The sequence below is a fragment of the Thamnophis elegans genome, chromosome 12 (genome assembly GCF_009769535.1).
Source record: "Thamnophis elegans isolate rThaEle1 chromosome 12, rThaEle1.pri, whole genome shotgun sequence".
Taxonomy (NCBI): domain Eukaryota; kingdom Metazoa; phylum Chordata; class Lepidosauria; order Squamata; family Colubridae; genus Thamnophis; species Thamnophis elegans.
Genome location: NC_045552.1, coordinates 38,288,255 through 38,310,557, shown reverse-complemented (window position 1 = coordinate 38,310,557; position 22,303 = coordinate 38,288,255). Strand labels below are relative to the sequence as shown.

General features: G+C 42.4%; 1 protein-coding gene across 2 annotated transcripts in view; it reads left to right on the top strand.

Moving 5' to 3' along the window:
- OPHN1 (oligophrenin 1) overlaps positions 1 to 22,303 on the top strand; it is a 150,911-nt gene that overhangs the window by 49,883 nt on the left and 78,725 nt on the right. For both annotated transcript variants that reach the window (XM_032228147.1, XM_032228148.1), the window contains exons 2-9: positions 96 to 191; positions 4,882 to 4,943; positions 6,616 to 6,687; positions 10,323 to 10,424; positions 12,396 to 12,506; positions 13,629 to 13,733; positions 15,058 to 15,187; positions 18,559 to 18,659. In XM_032228147.1, coding sequence (XP_032084038.1) covers positions 96 to 191; positions 4,882 to 4,943; positions 6,616 to 6,687; positions 10,323 to 10,424; positions 12,396 to 12,506; positions 13,629 to 13,733; positions 15,058 to 15,187; positions 18,559 to 18,659 — 779 coding nt within the window. The remainder of the gene's footprint in view (positions 1 to 95; positions 192 to 4,881; positions 4,944 to 6,615; positions 6,688 to 10,322; positions 10,425 to 12,395; positions 12,507 to 13,628; positions 13,734 to 15,057; positions 15,188 to 18,558; positions 18,660 to 22,303) is intronic.

The following is a 22,303-nucleotide window of genomic DNA, read 5'->3' as shown; positions in this document are numbered from 1 at the left end:
AGAATCGGTGCTCTGCTTCAGCTATGAGGTTTCTGCAAATTGAATTGCTCTCTTATATACTCACGTGTGATATTCTCCCGTTTAAACTTTCCCAGATTATTCCTTGGCTGTCCAGAAATTCTCCTTGACACTCCAGTCCTTCCAGTTTGACTTCATTGGGGACACTCTGACAGATGATGAAATCAACATTGGTAAGTGCTTTTTTGGCCAGCTGCCTCTTTTGCCTTGTCAGGGCTAGGCACTAGAAGTCCGTTTCATGTCCTGCTTGAGTAATAAAATTCTTGGTTGCAAATTCATTTTGAATATCTTGCATCAAACCTCTCCGGCATACTTAACGACCTCTCCATAACTGCCATATTAGCCCTCTTGTGATGGGCAGATCAGTACTTAGGATGATTAGGGGACTGGAGACTAAAACATACGATGAATGGTTACAAGAACTGGGCATGGCTAGTCTACTGAAGAGAAGGACCAGGGGAGATATGATAGCAGTCTTCCAATATTTGAGGAGGGGATCAACTTAGAGAGATACTAATACCACTCTATAAAGCCTTAGTAAGACCTCACCTAGAATACTTTATCCAGTTTTGGTCATCAAACTATAAAAAAAGTCATTGAGACTCTAGAAAAAATACAGAGAAGAGCAATCAAGATGATTAGAGGACTGGAGACTATAACATATGAAGAACGGTTACAGGAACTGGGCATGGCTAGTCTAGTGAAGAGAAGGACCAGGGGAGACATGATAGCAGTGTTCCAATATCTGAGGGGCTGCCACAGAGAGGAGGGGGTCAAACTATTTTCCAAAGCACCTGAAGGCCAGACAAGGAACAATGGGTCAAAACTGAACAAGGAGAGATTCAACCTAGAAATAAGGAGGAACTTTCTGACAGAGAACAATCAAGCAATGGAACAGAAGTTGCCTTCGGAAGTTGTGGGAGCTTCATCACTTGAGACTTTCAAGAAGAGACTGAACTGCCATTTGTCAGAAATGGTGTAGGGTCTCCTGCTTGAGCAGGGGGTTGGACTAGATGACCTATAAGGTCCCTTCCAACTCTGTTAATCTGTTAAATCTGTTAAACACCTCAGATCCAGAGCAGGAGCCATGTATTAGGGCAGCTGAAGTTTCATTGAAAAGTGCAAGTTGTTAAGTTTAAAAATACAAATTATATCTGGCCTTGTTGATATGTCTATTAGATTTATGTCTTGTTTTCCCCTGGCCCAGGGATCCATGTAGCAGCCTAGGGAACCCAGCAACAGCTGGAATATGTGTTTCCAAGAATGGGATCCTCCCGCCTTTGGTTTCTCCTTCCCGGGATGACTTGGGAGGCCCTTAACACAATGCAACTTCCTTCTCTTGAAAAAAGTGTGTTCATTCTCCCACTCCTTTTTTTATTTTTTTTTATTTTTTTTAGAAAAAGGAGTTGTATAATATTCTGTCCTGATCAGAAAGTGGGCTTCTACTTATTTCCATGGCAAGGAAATGAACTGGAGTTCTTCTTTTGAGAATGCTTTTCTAACAATGTGCTTACTATTCACATTTCTTAGCTGATAAACAAACAACCCAGTTTTAAAAGATTACTTTGCCTATTAATATTTGAGATGGATGCATTGCTGGATGGATTGATAGATGCAAACGTCAGATTAGGTTTTTTTTTTAAATTGCAGTATATAGGAAATGATTGTAAAATCATGCAGAATTTAGATTTGGGAGAAGAATAAGTAGAACAAGTGAAGGTGTCCACCCTGAGGAGAAGACAGAAAACCTGAAGGAGAGAAAAGTTTGATCAGTTGCAAAATAGATTTGGCACAGCATAAATATCCAATCGATGGATTTTGGAAAAGGATCAAAAAGTGGCTAGAGGTAATAACAGGTGTTAAAATAGAATGGAAACCTGAAGTTTTTTTTAATTAAGTATAATGACTGTGAAATATAAAAAAGAAATTCAGTATTTAATATTACATATAATTACGGTGGCATGGATTGCCTTTGCCCAGAAATGGAAAAACAAATTAACTCCAAGCGAAGATGAAATAATAAGAAAGGTTGTGGACTGCTGAAATGGACAAATCAACGAAAGAAATCCAGGGAAAAGAAGAAACAGAATACAGATATGGGATAAATGGTATAGGTGGATGGAGGAAAGAAACAAGAATCAATGAAGGAAGACAACAAAGCCCAAAAATAGTAGTTAAGGAGAATTAACACATATATATGTATCCAAGTGGTTTAAACTTACTAGAGGTAATCAGTCAATATAGCAGACAGAGGAGTAAGATAAGAGGGTTAAGAATGGTGAAATACAAATACAATAGAAGGGGAAACAATATAAGGTGAGCGATATCGATTGGCAATTGCTATTAGAAAGAACAGGAAGCTCCTCTTCGTATTGTATTGTGTAAATGTGGTGTACATCTAAGTTTTGTGTGTGTATATTTTACATGTTTGTAAATAAAATTTAAAACTATTTTTTAAAAAAATCCAATCGATGATTTCATGTTACCCTTTAACAATCAACCTTTTCATCGTTGTATGCCAAAAGTGTGCCTGCACCCATAATGAAATGTGTGTGTGTGAGACAGCCCTCCACGCCCTGCCCCCTTCGCATGCATGCACAACCCCCCGCGCTCCCCCCTCCCGTGCCCCATTTTGGGCCTAGTAGACTCCCTGCAGCCCCTTGAGACCAAAAATGGGCTTTGGGGGGGATGCTGCTGCACACCTCATGCTCCCCCTGTCCCCCTGCATGGATCCAAAAAACCCCTGCCCCCCCCCCTGCGCACGTGTCTTCTGCATGCGCACTGCCCCATACACATTCACAGCAGGGACTGCAAAATTAGCTGGCCGGTTGGAGGCACGCTGCAATGGCTCCTCTCCTAACTTAAGAAAGTGAAGACTCTTGAAACATTATTTCAAAAGGAACCTTTAATTAAGAAGGATGGAAACCATTAGAGGCGAAGCAACATCTGAATCCCCTTAGGCAATGCAGGTAGAATTAAAGCAGTCGTGACCCCTCCCATGCAAATTCTAACCAATACACAAGTGTGAAGATGTTTCCTTTATCAACTGTCCTGAGAGCCAAATAAACATACATTCCCTTGGCTATCTTCTGTTACATGTGTTGTTGGGGAACATTTGCATATATAACATCTTCCATTAGGCATTAAAGTAAAAACCCCCACACAGTCATCATAAACATTCCCCAAAAGGTGGTGGGATCTCCGGCCTGAAAGGTGCCAGGAAACCAGTTGTAAAATATCAGTGGTCACAGGCGTTGCCAATAAATTGACTCCAAGGCCCCCTCCTCCCAATTGAATAGCAGTATCACTTTTTAGGGATCTGACACGCGCTGAGCTGGGGCTATGGCTCATATGCCCACAGAGAGCCATAGGTTCGCCATCACGGCCCTATAAGGAAAGGGAAGAACTTGTGAGCATTTTGCTGGGGCAGGAAAGCTCAACCTCCTTGTGCATTTTTGAATGAAAGCAAAACACTGAGGCAAGACGGCAGGCTCTGGGTCAGAAGCCATCTGTGGTTTGACCCAGATTTGAGACAGTAATAAAATTGTCATGTGGAAACGCTTCGTTTGGTTCCAGCAGGCGGTTGCTTTGGACGTGGGGGACTGGGGACACCCCTCTTGTTTGCTCAGAAGATTTCTCCTTGGTCACAGCTGAATAATCTCCCCCTGACAGATTGATATGATAATCGGCCAAGAAGGCTACACCCTCAGGGTATTCATCTACTATGAGGATACTACAGGCAAGGTGGGGAAAATAGGAAGCACTGTACACATTCCCATCTCTTAGAGTCAGTCTTTGTTTGTATCCCACCTTTATTAGTTTTACAAATAACTCAAGGCAAGAAGCATATCCCATAACCGCCCCTCTTCCTATTTTCCCCACAACCCTGTGAGGTGGGTTGGATTGAGAGAGAGTGACTGGCCCAAAGGCACCGAGCTGGCTTTCATAGGTAAGGTGGGCCTCACAGCCTCCTGCTTTCCAATCTGGTGCCTTTACCATTACACCAAACTGGCTGGCTGTTAACTTCTCAATTATTTAATCCAGGGGTGAAATTCAGCAGGTTGTGACCAGTTCTGGAGAACTGATAGCGGAAATTTTCAGTAGTTCGAATGGGGAATGGGGATTTTGCAGTATCCTTCCCCTGGAGTAGGAAAGGAATGGAGATTTTGCAGTATCCTTCCCCTGGAGTGGGGAGGAAGATTTTATAGTCTCCTTCCCCTGGAGTGAGGAAGGAATAGGAATTTTGCAGTCTCCTTCCCCTGGAGTGGGGAGGGAATGGGGATTTTGCAGTAACCTTTCCCTGGAGTGGGAAGGAATGGGGATTTTGCAGTATCCTTCCCCTGGAGTGAGGAGGGAATGGAGATTTTACAGTATCCTTCCCCTGGAGTAGGGAAGGAATGGAGATTTTGCAGTCTCCTTCCCCTGGAGTGGGGAGGAAGATTTTACAGTATCCTTCCCCTGGAGTGAGGAGGGAATAGGGATTTTGCAGTCTCCTTCCCCTGGAGTGGGGAGGGAATGGGAATTTTGCAGTATCCTTCCACCTGGAGTGGGGAGGGAATGGGAATTTTGCAGTATCCTTCCACCTGGAGTGGGGAGGGAATGGGGATTTTGCAGTATCCTTCCCCTGGAGTGAGGTGGGAATGGAGCCTTTGCAGTATCCTTCCCCTGGAGTGGGGAGGGAATGAAGATTTTACAGTATCCTTCCCCTGGAGTGGAGAGGGAATGGGAATTTTGCAATATCCTTCCCCTGCCACTACCACCAAGCCACATCAACAGAACCGGTAGTAAATAATTTTGAATTTCACCACTGATTTAATTTCTCAATTAATGTTTTCTCATTACAGTATTTTTTCTCCTTTTCAGCTGAATCCTTTAAGGAATTTGCTGAGCTGCTCCAAGAGGTGGAACTTGAGAGATCCATGATGGTAAGGACATTTCTCCTTCCTCCTTAGTCAGGTTGAAGATTCAGTAAATGGGACACAGCCTCATCATTGCATGACCCAAAGGATGTTTAACTTGGGCCCAGCATGTTGTATCAGTGTTGGATCTTGGGAACTCTAAATCTTGGCTTATGGTGGACAGAAAGTCCTGCAGGAACATTGTCCATGGGGTCACGATGGGTCGGACACAACTTCTCAACTAACAACAACAACAGCAACATAATCTGCGCAGTTGTGGTTTATTTGACCAACTTAAACCATAACTTAATAGGGTGCATGATCCATATTTGATGTCTAAACCCAGCCAAAATAAGATTAGTAATAGCTATAGTAATACAACTTCTGACAGAGTGCCCTTGCAGAATTCCCTGGCTGAAAGGAGTCAATATGGATCTATCCAGTTTTAACAAGTTACCTTCTTTCTGGGGGTTTTCTGGGATTCTGTGCATTTGACTCCTAATTATTGGATTCCTTAATTAAAACATCTTAATTACTGTGGGTATTTCTTATGGAGGGTTTAAACCAAGCAGTTGCATTTCTGGTGCATGCTAAATATATTCATTTCTCTTGCAAAACTGTATATCCTCTTTCTTTCAGATATTTCCACTCTTCTTTCACTTCAATTCAGTTCAGGGCTAAAAACTTTTAAAAATTCCCTTCCAGGACTGATCGGTCCAAGATCTTGGAGGTTCTAAGACCAGGGCGGCAAACCTATGGCACGCACAGCCATTCCGCACAGGCAGCGCAGCCTTGCTGCACGCACGGCCCCACTGGCTCCTCTTCTGCATTCATGTGCACTCATGCACATCAGTCAGCTGGGCTTTACGCATGCAGGAGTGCTGAAACCCGGAAGAGCAGCGTGTGTCAGCACCCAAACTTCTGGATTTCCATCGCATGCATGTACGGTGGCCAGTTGTTTGTTGGGCACACACTCACAGCAGAAACCAAAAGCTTGGGTGTGCGTGCCAGAATGCTGCTCCTCCAGATTTTGGCGCTCCCATGTGCGCGCAGGCCAGCAAAGCCATGCAGTCCAGGCAGGATGGTTTTGCGTGCCATTTCCAGCATGCAGGTCAGCACATGGTGACGTAAAAGGTTAGCCATCACTGTTCTAAGAAATGCTTGATATGTTATAGAGCTCTTGGCAGCTGAGGTTATTTGAGAGCTCCAAATTTTTGGAAGAGGAAGATTTCCTGAAAGCAAACATCACATTACACAAACCCTATTATACCATATCATGATTTCGGTTACTCCTTTCCATGATTAGCTTTTAATTATGGTTTCTTAAAAAGACCAAACTGGGTGGTCTCACATAACACACTAATCCGGAAGAAAACTTAGTTTGAGGTGAGAAGAGAGTTCTGCAGCGTTTCAAATTAGTTACTGTGTTTTCCCCGAAAATAAGACGGGTTCTTATTTTCTTTTTACCCACAAAATATGGCTTGGGCCTTATTATGAGGGGAGGGTTTATTGTTTTGGGGTTGCTGGGTGGCTGCTCTCTTGCAAGCGGGTTCCCAAAGAGCCGGGCACAGCCTCATGGGCAAATGGAAACACGGTACTTTAAAATTAGTTCTGGAGTACAATGGAAGACCAAATCATGCAGATTTAAAAGGTTCAGTGTTGTTGCCTATTTATTATTTAGCTACATTTTTCTTCATAGGTGCAAAATGCCAGTAATTTGTTAATCAAACCTCTTGAAAAATTCCGTAAGGAGCAAATTGGATTCACCAAAGTAAGTTCCTCTCTGTAATCCCATTTTATTTGTAATATAGCTGTATTAAGAAGAGACTGATGGCATTCTTTTTGCATGATTCTCAATGCTCATTCGAAGTATCTCTAGCCAGTTCCTAAAAAGAAATAAATTGCAGAGTAGGGTCTCAGATGGCTACATTTAGCTATGTAGCTAAATACAGTAGCTATGGTTTTTTTTAATAATTTCAAAAATTAGGATGTTCTGATTTTGCTCTTTCCATATTGTGAGCTACGAAATAGTCTCCTGTGCAAAGTCTACGAATATTGTAAAACAGCCGAAGAAATACAAACATCTTTCAATCGGCCTTCTGGAAAGTCACAAAACTACCATATTTTTTGGAGTATAAGACACACTGAAATATAAGACGCACCAAGATTTTGAAGAGGCAAATTTTAAAAAAAGGTTTTGCATTCTGCAAACCTCCCAAAAACGGCATGTTTTTCACAAAAATGGGCCCATTTTTTAAAAAAGAGGCTTGAATAGCCTTTAGGGGGCTTATAGAGTGCTCCTGGGGGGTGCCCCCACAAAAAACAAGCAAAAATTGTTTTCTGTCAAAAATGGCATGCATAGCCTTTATGAGGCTTATAGAGTACTCCTGGGGGCTGGGGGGACAAAAATGAGCAAAAACGATCTGTTTTTCACTCATTTCTGCCTTCCCCAGCCCCCAGGAGCACTCTGAAAGCCTTCTACAGGCTCTGCATGGCCATTTTGGTGAAGGGGCTGGGTTTCAGAGGAGTAGACTGCTGATTCTTGGCTACCACAGACCAGCATGGCTCTCTCTGATTCACAACTCTTCTTTTAAGCCAGTACTGAGGTAGACCTCCTTTTATCAGATTAAAGGTAAAGGTTCCCCTCGCACATATGTGTTAGTCATTCCAGATTCTAGGGGGTGGTGCTCATCTCCATTTCAAAGCTGAAGAGCCAGCGCTGTCCAAAGACGTCTCTGTGGTCATGTGGCCGGCATGACTAAACGCCAAAGGCTCACAGAACGCTGTTACCTTCCCACCAAAGGTGGTTCCTGTTTTTCTACTTGCATTTTTTACGTGCTTTCGAACTGCTAGGTTGGCAGAAGCTGGGGGAAGTAATGGGAGCTCAGTCCATTATGCGGCACTAGGAGTTTGAACCACTGAACTGCCGACCTTTCTGATCTCAGCATCTTAGCCACTGAGCAATCGAGCCACCATGTCCCTATATCAGATTAAAACCTACATATTCTTTATAAGATGGCAACATTTATCTCTGTGATTTTTAAAAAATAAATGGCCTTATCAGATAGCTGCTTGTAAAATGAAAATATAATCACATATTACACATATTTCCTTTGTGGTTATGGCTAGTATAACCTGTAGCAGAAAATATATTTTATTTGAAGGAGTGGTGAAAAATCTTTGGGCCATTTTGGGACACCAATAGAGTTTTGTTCATCAGAGTCATGCGTGATAATAACACTCATTTTTCTTTGGAAAAACTTCTACTATGAAAATTGGTGGTAAATTGCAAAGTTTGCACAAAAGCTGAGATCATGACTTTAAATTGGCTGTGTCTATGCATTTTTACTTGATGGAATTCATGGCAGAATTAAAAACATGTAATGTATTTTTATCAAAAGCTCAAAAATACTTTTAAAGTGGACATTTCTGGAATATTTCAAGGATAGACTAAAGAAATAGTATTCTCAAAAGTCCTGTAGTGGATTTATGGCCTTAAAAATGGTAAAATGTTGTCTACAGATCTAAGATTCAGGTTGATTCATCAAAAAGTTGTATTTAGAGTGGATTGGAGTCCATGAAGAACAGGTTTGAAAAGATGGACATCAGATTTTCTATCCTGAAGATATATTTAAAAATGCAGGTTCCTTGACTCACATGATACAGTGATCAGTTAGCACCTTTTTGGGATAGCATATTCATGTATAGAAGCAGATTTGTGGGGAAATCTTTGTGTTAACAGATGTTATATAGCAAAGCTTTGGAATATGATTGTATTGAACATAGGGTGTCAAGAAGGATCATATTAAGAAATTGGTAATGTGATATTCCAGATGTCAAGGAATGGTTATTGGAAATGTGTGATGGATCTGTTTTGGAAAAGGCAGCATATTCTACAATAGTTAATATTTGTTAAAGGTGGCTCAGTGGCTAAGACGCTGAGCTTGTCGATCAGAAATGTCAGCGGTGGTTCGAATCCCTATGGCCGCATAACAGAGTGAGCTCCTGTTACTTGTTCCAGCTTCTGCCAACCTAGCAGTTCGAAAGCATGTAAAAAATGCAAGTAGCAAAATAGGAACCACCTTTGATGAGAAGGTAACAGCCTTCTGTGCGCCTTTGGTTTTGAGTCATGCCAGCCACATGACTACGGAGATGTCTTTGGACAGCGCTGGCTCTTCGACTTTGAAACAGACATGAGCAACGCCCCCTGGAGTCAGGAACGACTAGCACATATGCACAAGGGGAACATTTATCTTAATATTTGTTACCATGGCACACATTTTATTATATCATAGAATAAAATTTTGTTCTCTTCATTTAGCATATCGAATTAGTTAGTAAATTGTCACACTTGTTTGCTAGACTCCTGGTTCCTAGGCCAGTACTTTAACCACTACACTAAAGTGGGTCTCATATCATAGTCCCGTGATGGTGAACCTATGGTATGCATGCCAGAGGTGGCACATGGAGCCCTCTCTGTGGGCATGTGAACTGCTGCCCCAGCTCAGCTCCACAGCGCATGCGCTCACCCCTCCCGCCAGCCAGCTGATTTTTGGGTCTCTGCCGCACATTTGGGAGACATGTACGCATGTGGGGGGGAATGGGGGGGATACAACACACACCCCAACATCCCATCTTTGGTCCCAGGAGGCTTCAGGGAGGCTTGCTACACTCAAAATAGGGTTCAGGGGATCACACACACAGATAAGAAGAAGCAGGGGGAGCGCGGGGGGAGTGTGTGCATGCGCAGGGGAGCAGGGTGCGGGGGTGTTTGTCATGTGCGCATTGCATTATGGGTGCTGACACTTGATGACAGAAAGGTTAGCTGTCACTGTCATAGTCTGTAATGTCTATGAACTATACTTTTAATATTAATACAAAGTACAATTCATATATAGTAGTAAAGTCTAAGGGTTTAAAAGTTCATTTGTAGTTAACAATCTGCATACTTTTGTTATTAATCTGTTGTTCTATTACTTTAATTATTCCTGGACTGAGTGCAATTTAACATTTTAGAGAAGGTCTGTGTTTGAAATAAACTTTTTCTGCACAGCAGAATAAACAAAGGTGAGATACAGATGATGGGCATTCAGTTCAGATTGGCTCATGAATATTCTGGACAAATCACAGGAAAAACTAATCTGAGAATCCTCTGTTCATAGTACTCATTGGCTAAGTTCAAACATAAGTGTGTGTGTAAACCAAAACACTTACATTTTGGTCTTGAGGAGGCATTCCCCAGCCAGAAATTGGGGTTATATAAAAATAATATTAGCAGTTTTTGAGCAGAATCAAAACAATTTTCCTTCCTCTCCGAACATTCAAGTTTTAACCTTTCACGTGAATTGTGATTTTGGCTCTTCCATTTGTGCTCAGTAGAGGTTTGTGCAAATTCTCTCTCCGTAGGAAAGGAAGAAGAAGTTTGAGAAGGATGGGGAGAAGTTTTACTCCATGCTGGACCGCCACCTGCATTTATCTTCCAAGAAAAAGGAGTCTCAACTTCAAGAGGTAATGGAGAGGCTGATGTTTGGGTGATGGTCAGAGAACTCTGTTGGCCGTCTGTTGTTTATTTATGTCCGGCCATTTCTTCAGAATATCAAATATGTTGCTCTGCATTTTTCCCATGCTTCTTATTCCTTTTCTGCCTGCCAGAAAGTTTTTTCCCCACCCCTGAGTTCTCCCATCAGTGGATCCAACCCACTGACTCCCCCACTGCCCCCCAAGCAAATGGATTGGCACTAAGGTTACCAATCAATGATTGACAGTTACCTCTCTGAACTGATTTAACAGGCCACAGTCATACAGATGTTGCACTCATTACATCTGCTTAGTTTGGCACTTCTCTGGCAAGCAAAAGCATTCTGGGCTTTACATTTTATCCCCAGTGGTGGGCCAAGAAGGAACAAGAGCCACCCCTGCAACAACTTTTGTTAGTTAGGTTGGTCCAAGAAAGTGGTCCTTGGACCTAGGTGTTGTGGCTTGCCAGCAGCCAGCAGAGCTGGCAGCAGATTCAGACAGTGAGGAGGTTGGGGAGGAACATGGGCCAGTCCTGGAGTTTGGGGAAGGCTCGGACGAGGGCTCTGCATCGGAGGCAGAGAGGGGCCAAGGCCAACTAGTAGTTATATGCTGCCTCCGGAATCTAATATCAGCGAGGCAGAAGAACAGTGGGAGTCTGTTCCCAGTGTGCTCATGCGCAGGGCTGCTAGAAGGCAAGAACAATTAAGAAAATAGGGTCGACTTGGGAGTAAGGCTTGAAGATGATTGGCCCAGCCCATAAGACATAAAAGAGGAGTGAACGGAGGTGAGCCTTTGCAGGAAGCAATTAGTTCATCTGGTCGGTTCAAGCTTTGTAAAGTTCTGTTTGACTCTGTGCTAAGTTTGGCCTTGCTCTGCATTTGGCAATTAGGTCTCTGGCAGCATTGCCAGGGAGAAAAGGTGGGTGCATGTCAACATTCCTCTGAAAGAATGTGGCAACTGGAGCAGACATCTGTTGGAATCTTCACAGACTGTTTGTGAAGCCTTGGGGACTGTTAATGACCATAATTTACAGTCGCATAAATAAAAGAGGGTTTTGGGGATTAAGATTGTGATTTATGCTTTCTCAGGAAACCTAGGTCAGAACACTAGGTCAGCCAATCAGTTCTGCTGGCTAAGAGGGGACCAAGCCTGGATTTTGCCCCCAACCCCCCACCCTGGCCTTGCTTCCGCATCCGTGAACAGGGCTTAGAGGTGGACCCAAGTTGTAAATGAGTCTCTTCATGAAGATGGTTTGGAGAACCAGTTTGGTCTGGTGGTTGAGGCGGAAAGCGGTGAGTTCAAGTCCTGCCTTAGGCATGAAAGCCAGAGGAAAATAGGATGAGGAAGAAGATGTGTTGGATACGTTCGCCGCCTTGAGTTATTTGTAAATGTAATAAAGGTGGAATATAAATAAAAATTCACAAACTGGCAAAATTGTGTGATGGGTATTAGAGAGAATTAGTTGAACTTTTCAATTCATTCCCCCCCTATTTGTTATGTAAAGCAGTGTTTTTCAACCTTTTTTGTGCAAAGGCACACTTTTTTCATGAAAAAAATCACGAGGCACACCACCATTAGAAAATGTTAAAAAATTTAACTCTGTGCCTATATTGACTATATATAAAGTGTTTTTCCCACGGCACACCTTACACTATGTCACGGCACACTAGTGTGCCGCGGCACAGTGGTTGAAAAACACTGATGTAAACTATTGTTGATTTGCCCACTTTAATGGACATTTTGAAATGAATGCAAGTTTCAAATAGGAATTCTGGCCAATACAGTTTGTTCTTAAGAAACAATTCAAAACACATGGTGTTTTCTGTTCTGGGGTATTTTCCTTCCCCCCTCTCACTCTTTCTACTTTTAGAAATAGTGTTCAACTGCTCATAGATTTATAGCTTCCTTAATTGCAGCAGAAAGATGGTGTAGTATTTATTTTCTTTCTTTTTTTCTCTTCAGGCTGATTTGCTGGTTGATAAAGAGCGACATGTTTTTTTTGAATCTTCCCTGGAATATGTTTATCAAATCCAAGAAGTGCAGGAGAGCAAGAAATTCAGTATTGTGGAGCCTGTAAGTCTGATTCCTCCCCTCGCCTAGACTGACCGACTAGATTTTACAACCTTTTAAAAGTTGTATTTGAACTTTAGAACTGGGTAGTAAATACCTTTTGGGTGGTCTGACATAATTTTGAACAGTCACTAAGTGGCTGGTCATATGTAGAAGACTACTGTGTACTCTTTAGTGTAAGCCTTTACAATTTTGTTTCAAAAGGTAAAAAAAGTAAATACAAATTTTCATGAAGGTGAAATTGATCCTCAATAGTCATTTGCATTTTCTTTTATTTTTATTTCATTTTGCTATAAGTAGAAATTGAGGGTTTCTTTTGGTTGTAAAGCAGGAAACTGAAATGTGCAGAGTTTCACACAGAAATAAATAGTTCCATTCCATTTAAAAGTGGTGGAAATTGGTTCTGTACTCTCTATAAACTTCATAAACTTGGTCTGCATAAGAAGGTTGCCTATACCAGTTAACCCTCAAAATTGCAAAATAGAGCTTAAAAGTTTTTGGACTGTATCTACCACTACTCTTATATTCAAACATTGTTGTTCTTGACTTAGAGAAAATATATAATAAATTATGCAGAATTAAAGGGAAAAACCTATTCCACACAATCGTAGATGCACACAGGTTGAGGCCTCAGTGGGGATGGGCAGGTGAACATTAGTTGCTTATGTTTCTTCTTCTGGTGTGAACTTGGTCAGAAAGGCAACTGTGATGCCCGTCAGCCCTGTTTGGCCTGTGTTGAAATCGGCTCTAATTTGTTGCAGTGTCATTTGGCACATTGGTGGGATTCAAATTTTTTTTAATACCGGTTCTGTGATATGGTGGGCGTGCTGTGGCTTGGTGGGCATGGCAGGGGAAGGCTACTGCAAAATGCCCATTCCCTCCCGATCAGCTGGGACTTGGGAGGCAGAGAATAGATGGGGTGGGGCCAGCCAGAGGTGGTATTTACCGATTCTCAGAACTACTCAAAATTTCTGCTATCGGTTCTCCAGAACTGGTCAGAACCTGCTGAATACCACTTCTGATTTTGCAGCCTGTTCCTCCTGCAGAAGCCCAGTTCCATTTCTGGCATAGTCTGTAGCTTTTGCCTGTACAATTTTTAAAATATTATCATTCTTCCCTGCGCAGGTATTGGCTTTTCTTCATAGCCTCTTCACTTACAACAACCTGACTGTGGAGCTCACACAAGATTTCCTTCCATACAAGCAACAGCTTCAGCTCAGTTTGCAAAATGTAAGTGAATTTTCAATATTCCCAGTGTCTTCCTACCTCTTCTTTTTAAGTGGAGAAGCAGCAATTCTTAGTGACCCTCTTATTCTCAACACTGACTTTTAGGCTTAGGCATGTACATTTTAAGGGTGGTTCAGTGGCTAAGATGCTGAGCTTGTCGATCAGAAAGGTCGGCAGTTCGGCAGTTCCAATCCCTAGCGCCGTGTAACGGAGTGAGCTCCTGTTACTTGTCCCAGCTCCCATCAACCTAGCAGTTCAAAAGCATGTAAAATGCAAGTAGAAAAATAGAAACCATCTTTGGTGGGAAGGTAACAGTGTTCCGTGCGCCTTCAGTGTCTAGTTATGCCAGCCACATGACCATGGAGATGTCTTTGGACGGTGCTGGCTTTTCAGCTTTGAAATGGAGATGAACACCGCCCCTTTAGAGTCGGGAACGACTAGCACATACAGTATGTGCAAGGGGAGCCTTTTTAAAAATATTTAAAAATTATTCCTTTGGCTAAACTTTTGATAAGAGCCTCTGTGATTACCATCCATTTATATTAAAACTCCAGGGTGGGAAATCAACTCTTCCAATGTTCTCTGTGGAGGCACATTCTCAAAACAGCCCTACTGATCTTAGAATGTTTTACACACCTTGACTTCTTGCATATCTCTGCCAAGTCCCCAGGGTCATCTGGCCACCCTCTGCTTGAAATGATTGTTAGGCTGGTCCACCAAGATTAGCCTCCTTCTCTGGCTCTTCCATAGAAGACCATTGAAGTATCCCATTGGCCATCTGAATGTAAGGATTTTACCTCCCAAATACAAATTGAGTCTTTTCTCCAGTGGTGAAATTCAATTGTTTTTGCTACCAGTTCTGTTGGTGTGGCTTGGAGGGTATGGCAGGGGAAGGATACTGTAAAATTCCCATTCCCTCCCCACTCCAGGGGAAGGATACTGTAAAATTCCCATTCTTTCCCCTCTCCAGGGGAAGGATACTGTAGAATTTCCATTCCCTTCCCACTCCAGGGGAAGGATACTGTAGAATTTCCCTTCCCTTCCCACTCCAGGGGAAGGATACTGTAGAATTTCCATTCCCTTCCCACTCCAGGGGAAGGATACTGTAAGATCTCCATTTCCTCCACACACCAGGGGAGGATACTGCAAAATATCCATTTCTTTCTGATCAGGTGGGATTCAGAAGGCATAGAATAGATGAGGGCAGGGCCAGTCAGAGGTGGTATTTACCGCTTATCTGAACAATTCGAAATGCCTGCTACTGATTCTCCAGAACTGGCCAGAACCTGCTGAATTTCACCCTTGCTTTTTTCCAATTGCTCAATAGACAAGGAATCATTTCAACAGTACGCGTGAAGAGCTGGAAGACCTCAAGAAAAGAATGAAAGAAGCCCCACTGACTTGCAAATTACCTGGCAAACCAACCATTGAGGGATACCTCTATTCACAAGAAAAATGTAAGAGGCAGACTTAATTTTTGGAACGAGGTTATACAGAGTGGGATCCTGAAAGAGAAGAAACACTCCTTGTGGCTATGGCTAAAACAGCCCTTTGATTGAAGATCCTGGAAATAAGTGAGCTTTGCTCTTCAGCTTGCGTCCTTGTAGACAAATGAAGATCCACTGATCTTACCAGAATTCATCTTTTGATCAAGTCTTGACCTAAAATTAATTGAAATGACGATGAAAGATCAGGGGTGGGGAGGCTAAAACAATTGTAAATGAACCTGGGAGGTTGGGGCCTTCACTTGCCCAATTCAATCCTTCAAGCCATGATGATGACATCAAATGGCACCTTGCAGGAATGTGAGATAATTAATGGCATCACAAGGGTTGAGCTATTCTTGGATCTCTTAAGCCAAGCTGATCACTGTGGAATCCCCATAACAGACCCTTTAAAGCAGCTCCTCAGAGAGACCACTTTATAGCAAGACCATTAATAGATATGTGTGGAAGTTTCAGTTTTGTTCTGTGTATAAGTCTGAGGCTACACTCGTATTCATGTGAAGTATTCATATGAGTTGACTAGAAAAACTCAAGACAGATGAATTTAGAAATGCTGCTCTGTGAGCTATATATAACTGCGCTCATCTTTGCAGAAAGAGTTCCCAGGATCATAACTTGTTTCCCCGAAAATAAGACTGGGTCTTATTTCACACCATTTTTGGGCTGTTTTCCAGGTCTTTTTCGGGCCATTTTAAGGCTGTTTTTCAGACAGGGTCTTATTTTCTTTTGACCCCTGAAATAAGCACTTGGCCTTATTTTCGGGGAGGTATTATTATTTTTGAGGTGCAGGGGGTGGGGAGCGTGGTCACCTCATGGCTGTTTCTGTGTTGCAATATTTTCGGGGAGGGTTTATTTTGGCACATGCACTCAAAAGCCCGATTCGGCTTATTATCCAGGGAGGTCTTATTTTCAGGGAAACGGTAGCAACTCTGCTAGTTCCCTTTTTGAAGAAATAGACGTGTCCTGAATTTAATCCCCCTCCCCCTAGTAGTTTTCTATAAACCGTGATGGTGAACCTGTGGCATACATGCCAGAGGTGGCAGTCAGAGCCTTCTCTATGGGCACATGTGCCGTCGCCAGCTACTCTTGTGGTTTAAAAAACAGACTGTTTTTCGGGCCTTTTTCGGGCTGTTTTCAGGCTGTTTCAGCCCAAAAAATGGCCTTAAAAAGCCTGAAAATCAGTCTTATAATGGACCCAAAAAGACCTGGAAAACGGTCCAAAATGGTGTGAAAACAGCCCAAAAAGCAGTTTGAAAACTGCTCAAAAACAGCCCCCAAAATGGCCTGATAAACGGCCAAAAAACAGGCATGCGCACACCGGCCAGCTGGTCTTCAGGTTTCTGGCACACGCGGATGCTCAACGCATGTATGCGTGCTCCGGTTTGGGCACTTGGTGCCCAAAAGGTTCGCCCTCACTGCTATAGAACCACACAATTGGAAAATGCCTCATCTGACCCCCACCCTTATTTGGTGCATTCAGCTTCATTTCAAAATCTTCCAGTAAAGGGGGATGTACAAGGTAGATCTGTCCCGCTCTTTGACAGCTCTCATTTTCAGGAAGCTCTTCCCAATTTCCTGCCTGGATTTATTTCTTTACATTTCAGCTTCTGGGGCAACAGAGAACAAATGTCCTTACTCCCTACAACTTTGGATTTTTACAGGCTGCTATTAACCAGTGGAACAGCTTGCTGTCAGAAGTTGTAGGTCCTTCATTCCTGGAGCGTTTTTAAGAGACTGGACAGTCATTTTTCTGAAACAGTAGAGGGTCTCCTGCTTAAGCAAGGGGTTGGACTAGAAGACCTCCAAGGTCTCTTCCAACTCTATTCTGATTGATTGTTTTTTTCCCTCCCCTCGATTGTCTCTTTTGTAAGCTGAATATACCCGCTTCCATTAAATTTCCTCACTGGACAATTTCCATTCCTAGGTCATTTAGGCCTCTTCTGAGGTAGTCCAATTTGTCTTTTTCTTTCTTTCTTCCAGATTGTGACGCTTGGAATAGGGATCCCTCCTCTACGTGGGCCATGGCCAAGGCAGAATAGAGAGTGAAAATCATTTCCCAGAACCTGCACACCACCATCTTGTTCATTCAAAGTAGTATTTACTGCTTGGCAACTTCACCACTGTGGTGTCTTGGAATAACTAGATCTTTTGCGGGTGCATCGTTTTCCAGCCAGGACGCCCCCATTCTACACCTGTGTCTTATCCTTTTTTTCCTCCTAAGACACAGGACTTCGTCATTGTCCATGTTACACATCAACTCCCACCCTGGTCATTAATAAAATGATTTATTAGTAAATCGTTAGAAAAGGTATGGCCCTTTATTCCAAGCTGAATGGAGCCATTAACAAGCACTCTTTAGGCATTGTAGTCATTTTACTATGGGGTTGTCTGATAGTGGCATCATCTAAACCAGCTTTCCCGATTCTGCGAATGAAAATATCATTTAATCAATGAAAGCAGAGGCCATGTAGTTAGTTAAATTCAACCTTGTAACCAGTCAATCAATCAATCAATCAATCAATCAATCGATCAATCAGAGCTGGAAGGGATTTTGGAGGTCTTCTAGTCCAGCTCCCTGCTCAACCAGGAGACCCTATACTATTTCAGAGAAGTGATTGTCCAGTCTCTCGTTAAAAGCTTCCAGTGATGAAGCACCCACAACTTCTGAGGTGCAAGCAGTTCCACTGGTTAATTATCCTCACTGTTAGGAAGTTTCTCCTTAATTCCAGGTTGCTTCTCTCCTTGATTAGTTTCCACCCATTGGCTCTTGTCCTGCCTTCTGGTGCTTTGGAGAATAAGTTGACACCCTCCTCTTTGTGGCAGCCCCTCAAATACTATAATGCTTCTGTCATGTCCCACCCTAGTCCTTCTTTTCTCTAGGCTAGCTATATTTAGTTCCTGCAACCGTTCTTCATATATTTTAGTCTCCAGGCCTTTAATCATCGTAGTTACTCTTCTTTGCACTTTTTCCAAAGTCTCAACGTCTTTTTTGTAATGTGATGACCAAAACTGGGTGCAGTCAATTTTGTGCAACTGGATTTTAGACATGAGAATATCAAGGAATTGAGTCAAGTTCTCACATATATTGAATCAAGAAAAGTCAGTAAGGGTCAGGATGTGATAGCTAGCCTGTGGCATCGGGTTTTTTAATCTACAACACGGAGAAGTGAGAGGGGTCTGCCTGCCATTTGTCTTTTGGGGGGGCCTGGAGACCCAGGCAGTGTTTGAGATGGTTGTATTAGATACTGCAGGTCTCTGAACATGGAGAATGGTATGTCTCTGTGTGTGTCTTAGGTATTAATTCATCTCTTGACTTGATGTAGGGGCACTGGGAATCTCCTGGGTCAAATACTATTGCCAGTATGAGAAGGAAACAAAGATGTTAAGAATGACGCCCATGGAACAGAAACCAGGAGCAAAACAAGTGAGTACAATACAATACAATAGCAGAGTTGGAAGGGACCTTGGAGGTCTTCTAGTCCAACCCCCTGCCTAGGCAGGAAACCCTATACCGTTCCAGACAAATGGCTATCCAACATCTTCTTAAAGACTTCCAGTGTTGGGGCATTCACAACTTCTGGAGGCAAGTTCCTTCCACTGATTAATTGTTCTAACTGTCAGGAAATTTCTCCTGAGTTCTAAGTTGCTTCTCTCCTTGACTACCTTGAGTAGCTTCTTGCATCAATGGTGGGAAGCCAGAGAGAACCTCTACACCCCTTAAGGAATGCTGGGCTCAAGCGGCAACTTGTGGCTTCTCCCGTCCTCTCTTAACTTTCTGGTCTCCAGTTTGTAATCTTAACCAATTAATTTTATAATTCAAGATTTTTTTATTTTTTAATACAAATTATGCATATTATAGGATACATACAAAATGTATCATACATATTATACAGGACAAGAAATAGGAGAAGAGGGGGTGAAAGAGGGCACACATGAGGTACAGGAAGATAACGTGGAAGAAAGAAAAATGAAAATAAAATGCAGGTATAAAATTTCATTGGGATTTACAGTCACAAAGAAAAAGCAGACAAAGGGGGAGATCCCCCCCCCCCCAAAAAAAAGAAACCACAAAACAATAAGGAAGGGAGGAGAACAGGGAAAACCCTGGAGAAAGTTTCTAGAATAACAAAAATAAATGCTCTGAAGAAAAGATACAATAACCACAAAATTGGAAAAGGAAGTTAGGAGAAAGGGGGAGAAGAAGAAAAAGAATTAAAAGTGGAATTTTTGAGACCCCAAGAGAAAATGGTTAAGAGAGAAAGAAAGGGGAAAAGAGTTACATTAGTAGACCAAAGAGGATAGTAGTAAGATTGTTATCGTTATGTATTTAATTAAGAAATAAATAAATTATAGTATATTGTTAATTGTAGAAAAATTGAAAGAAATGCTCTCTATGTTTAAATTGAATTAGAAGATATATGTTGTCTATAGTAAAATATATTGACTCAGACAACGCTTTGTTCCACCAACTAATTTTAGACTGTTTAGAGGCAAAACCTTGCAGGTTGGCAATTGTAAGAGTTACGAGACATTAGTTTGGGGAAACTTCCTCTTAACAGAATGGAAATTCTTTGACATGTCAGATTTGCATTTGTGTCATTTGTCAGAAGAATCACAAACCGCACAGCTGATCTTCTAATAACCTGCAAGGTTCAGGTCAGCTGTCTGGGCAAGAGAAAACCTTCGGCATTTCCCCAAGACTTCTATCTAGGATTCTCAAGCTGATGACACTGCCTCGGAATCATACCAAACTCTTTCATCTCGCTAAGCTTTATTGTTCCTCCAAAATGCCTTTTTATCAAGCAAAAAGTAGTTCATTGTAGACTTTTTCTCAGTGTAGCCATTCTTAAAGGAGCAGCATTTCTGTTATTAAATATCCTTTGATACAGGCAAAATTTTGCATGTCTAAGACCTCTTTTTACTCGCTATTCCCTATTTGCATCTTAATAGAATAGAATAGAATAGAATAGAATAGAATTCTTTATTGGACACACAAGGAATTTGTCTTTGATGCAGATGCTCTCAGTGGACATAAAAGGACAAGATACATTCATCAGGAATCATAAGATGCAACACTTAAAGATAGTCATAGGGTACAAATAAGCAATCAGGAAACAATATCAATATCAATATAAATTGTAAGGATACAAGCAACAAAGTTACAGTCCTGCAGTCATAAGTGGGAGGAGATGGGTGATAGGAACGATGAGAAGACTAAGCGTAATAGTAATGCAGCCTTAATGAATGGTTTGACAGTGGTGAGGGGATTATTTGTTTAACAGAGTGATGGCATTCGGGGAAAAACTGTTCTTGTGTCTAGTTTTCTTGGTGTGCAGTGCTCTATAGCGTCATTTTGAGGGCAGGAGTTGAAACAATGTATGTCCAGGATGTGAGGGGTCTGTAAATATTTTCACGGTCCTCTTTTTGACTCATGTAGTGTACAGGTCCTCAATGGAAGGCAGATTTATCAATCAGGTTTGGAAAAATATTTCTAATGAAACAAAAGGAAGCTTTGTTTCACCTGGTTACATTGCCAGCAAAGGAAGAAATATAAAGTTCCTGAAAATGTTCTTCTCCTGCCAAAGAGACATTCTGATATTCTACTTCTTCCTGGGGAAGTTTTGAGCATTTCCTTTGGATTTCTCTGCATTGCCTGTCCCAACTAATCTTACCGTTTGGGAATGGTGGAGGCAGGGGCAGCTGCTGATTGTCTTTCCAGTGTGCTGTACCCTCTTGGCTTCACCGCTTCCCTGTCTGAAGGGGTCCCATGCAGGACTTCCTTTCTGATCTCTGTCTATCATATTAAATGGGAAGTGTGGCAGACCAGGAATGCTACAGACTGGGATATACATTGCCACAAAAGAAAGCAGAGTGTTGGCTAACTAAAGAATGTGGTAGTGCCTTTGTCAACTTTTTCTTCTCTTTTGAAAGAAAGCTCAAAAGCAAATTCTCATCAAATGGAATGAGACTTACTGGAAAGAAATGAAAAATAATGAGTATTTTTGTATGGGGAGCAAATATTTAATTCTCTCCACAAATTGTACCCCAGGTAGTGGCTAAACTTTTATCCCCTTTCATTTATATAGCTGCCCATCATGCAAATGCAGCTGGGGAGGGTGCAGCATTAAAAATCTGAAAGCAACAAACGTAAAAACAAACAACAATAACACAATAGTGATATCATGATGCCTGAAGACATTCTAAAATGGCTTAGAATAAGGAAGATCCCATCAGCATGATCAGCTACTTTCCAGCTGTTCTGACCCAGGCTTCCCGAGAAAGCATAAATCACACTTAGTCCCAAAAACTCTTTTATTTAAATGGCTGTGAATTATAGTCATTCATAGCCGTTAATGATTCACAAACAGTCTGTGAAGAGTCCGACAGATGTCTGCTCAAATTGCCAAAGTCTTTCAGGGTAATTTTGATAACCCCCCACCTTTATTTCCCTTCTCTTTTATGTCGTATGAGAGGAGCCAATAATCTCCGAGCCTTACTCCTGAGTCACCCCTTTTTTCTTAATTGTTCTTGCCTTCTGGCAGCTCTGCACATGCAGGCACTGGAAACAGGCTCCCCTTGTTCCTCTGCCTCACTGATGTCAGACTCCGGAAGCTCCGGAGGCAGTGCATAACTACCAGATGGCCTTGGCCCCCTCTCTGCCTCCAACGCGGAACCCTCATCCAAGCTTTCCCCAGACTCTGAGACTGGCCCATGTTCCTCCCCAGCCTCCTCACTGTCTGACTGCTGCCAGCTCCGCAGGCTGCCGGTGGACCACAACACCAGCCCCACATCTTCTGACCCTCTGGTGGTTCCACAGAATGGGGATGTGGGTGGGAGTTCCTCATGGTGAGTAGAACGGATGAGCTCCTTCCAGTTGGATTGAGTGTGCCAGCTGCCCGTTGAGAATCCACTGGGCTCCATTCCATGTTCTCTGTGACCAGGCAAAGGCCAATTTTTGTCTTGCTGGCTCATCCAGGCAGAGCAGGACCGAGTCCCGGCAGCCATGTGGCCACAATCAGCCACAATCCTCAGAGGGCTCTTGCCTGGGCATGTGACCCCTGGCTCCAG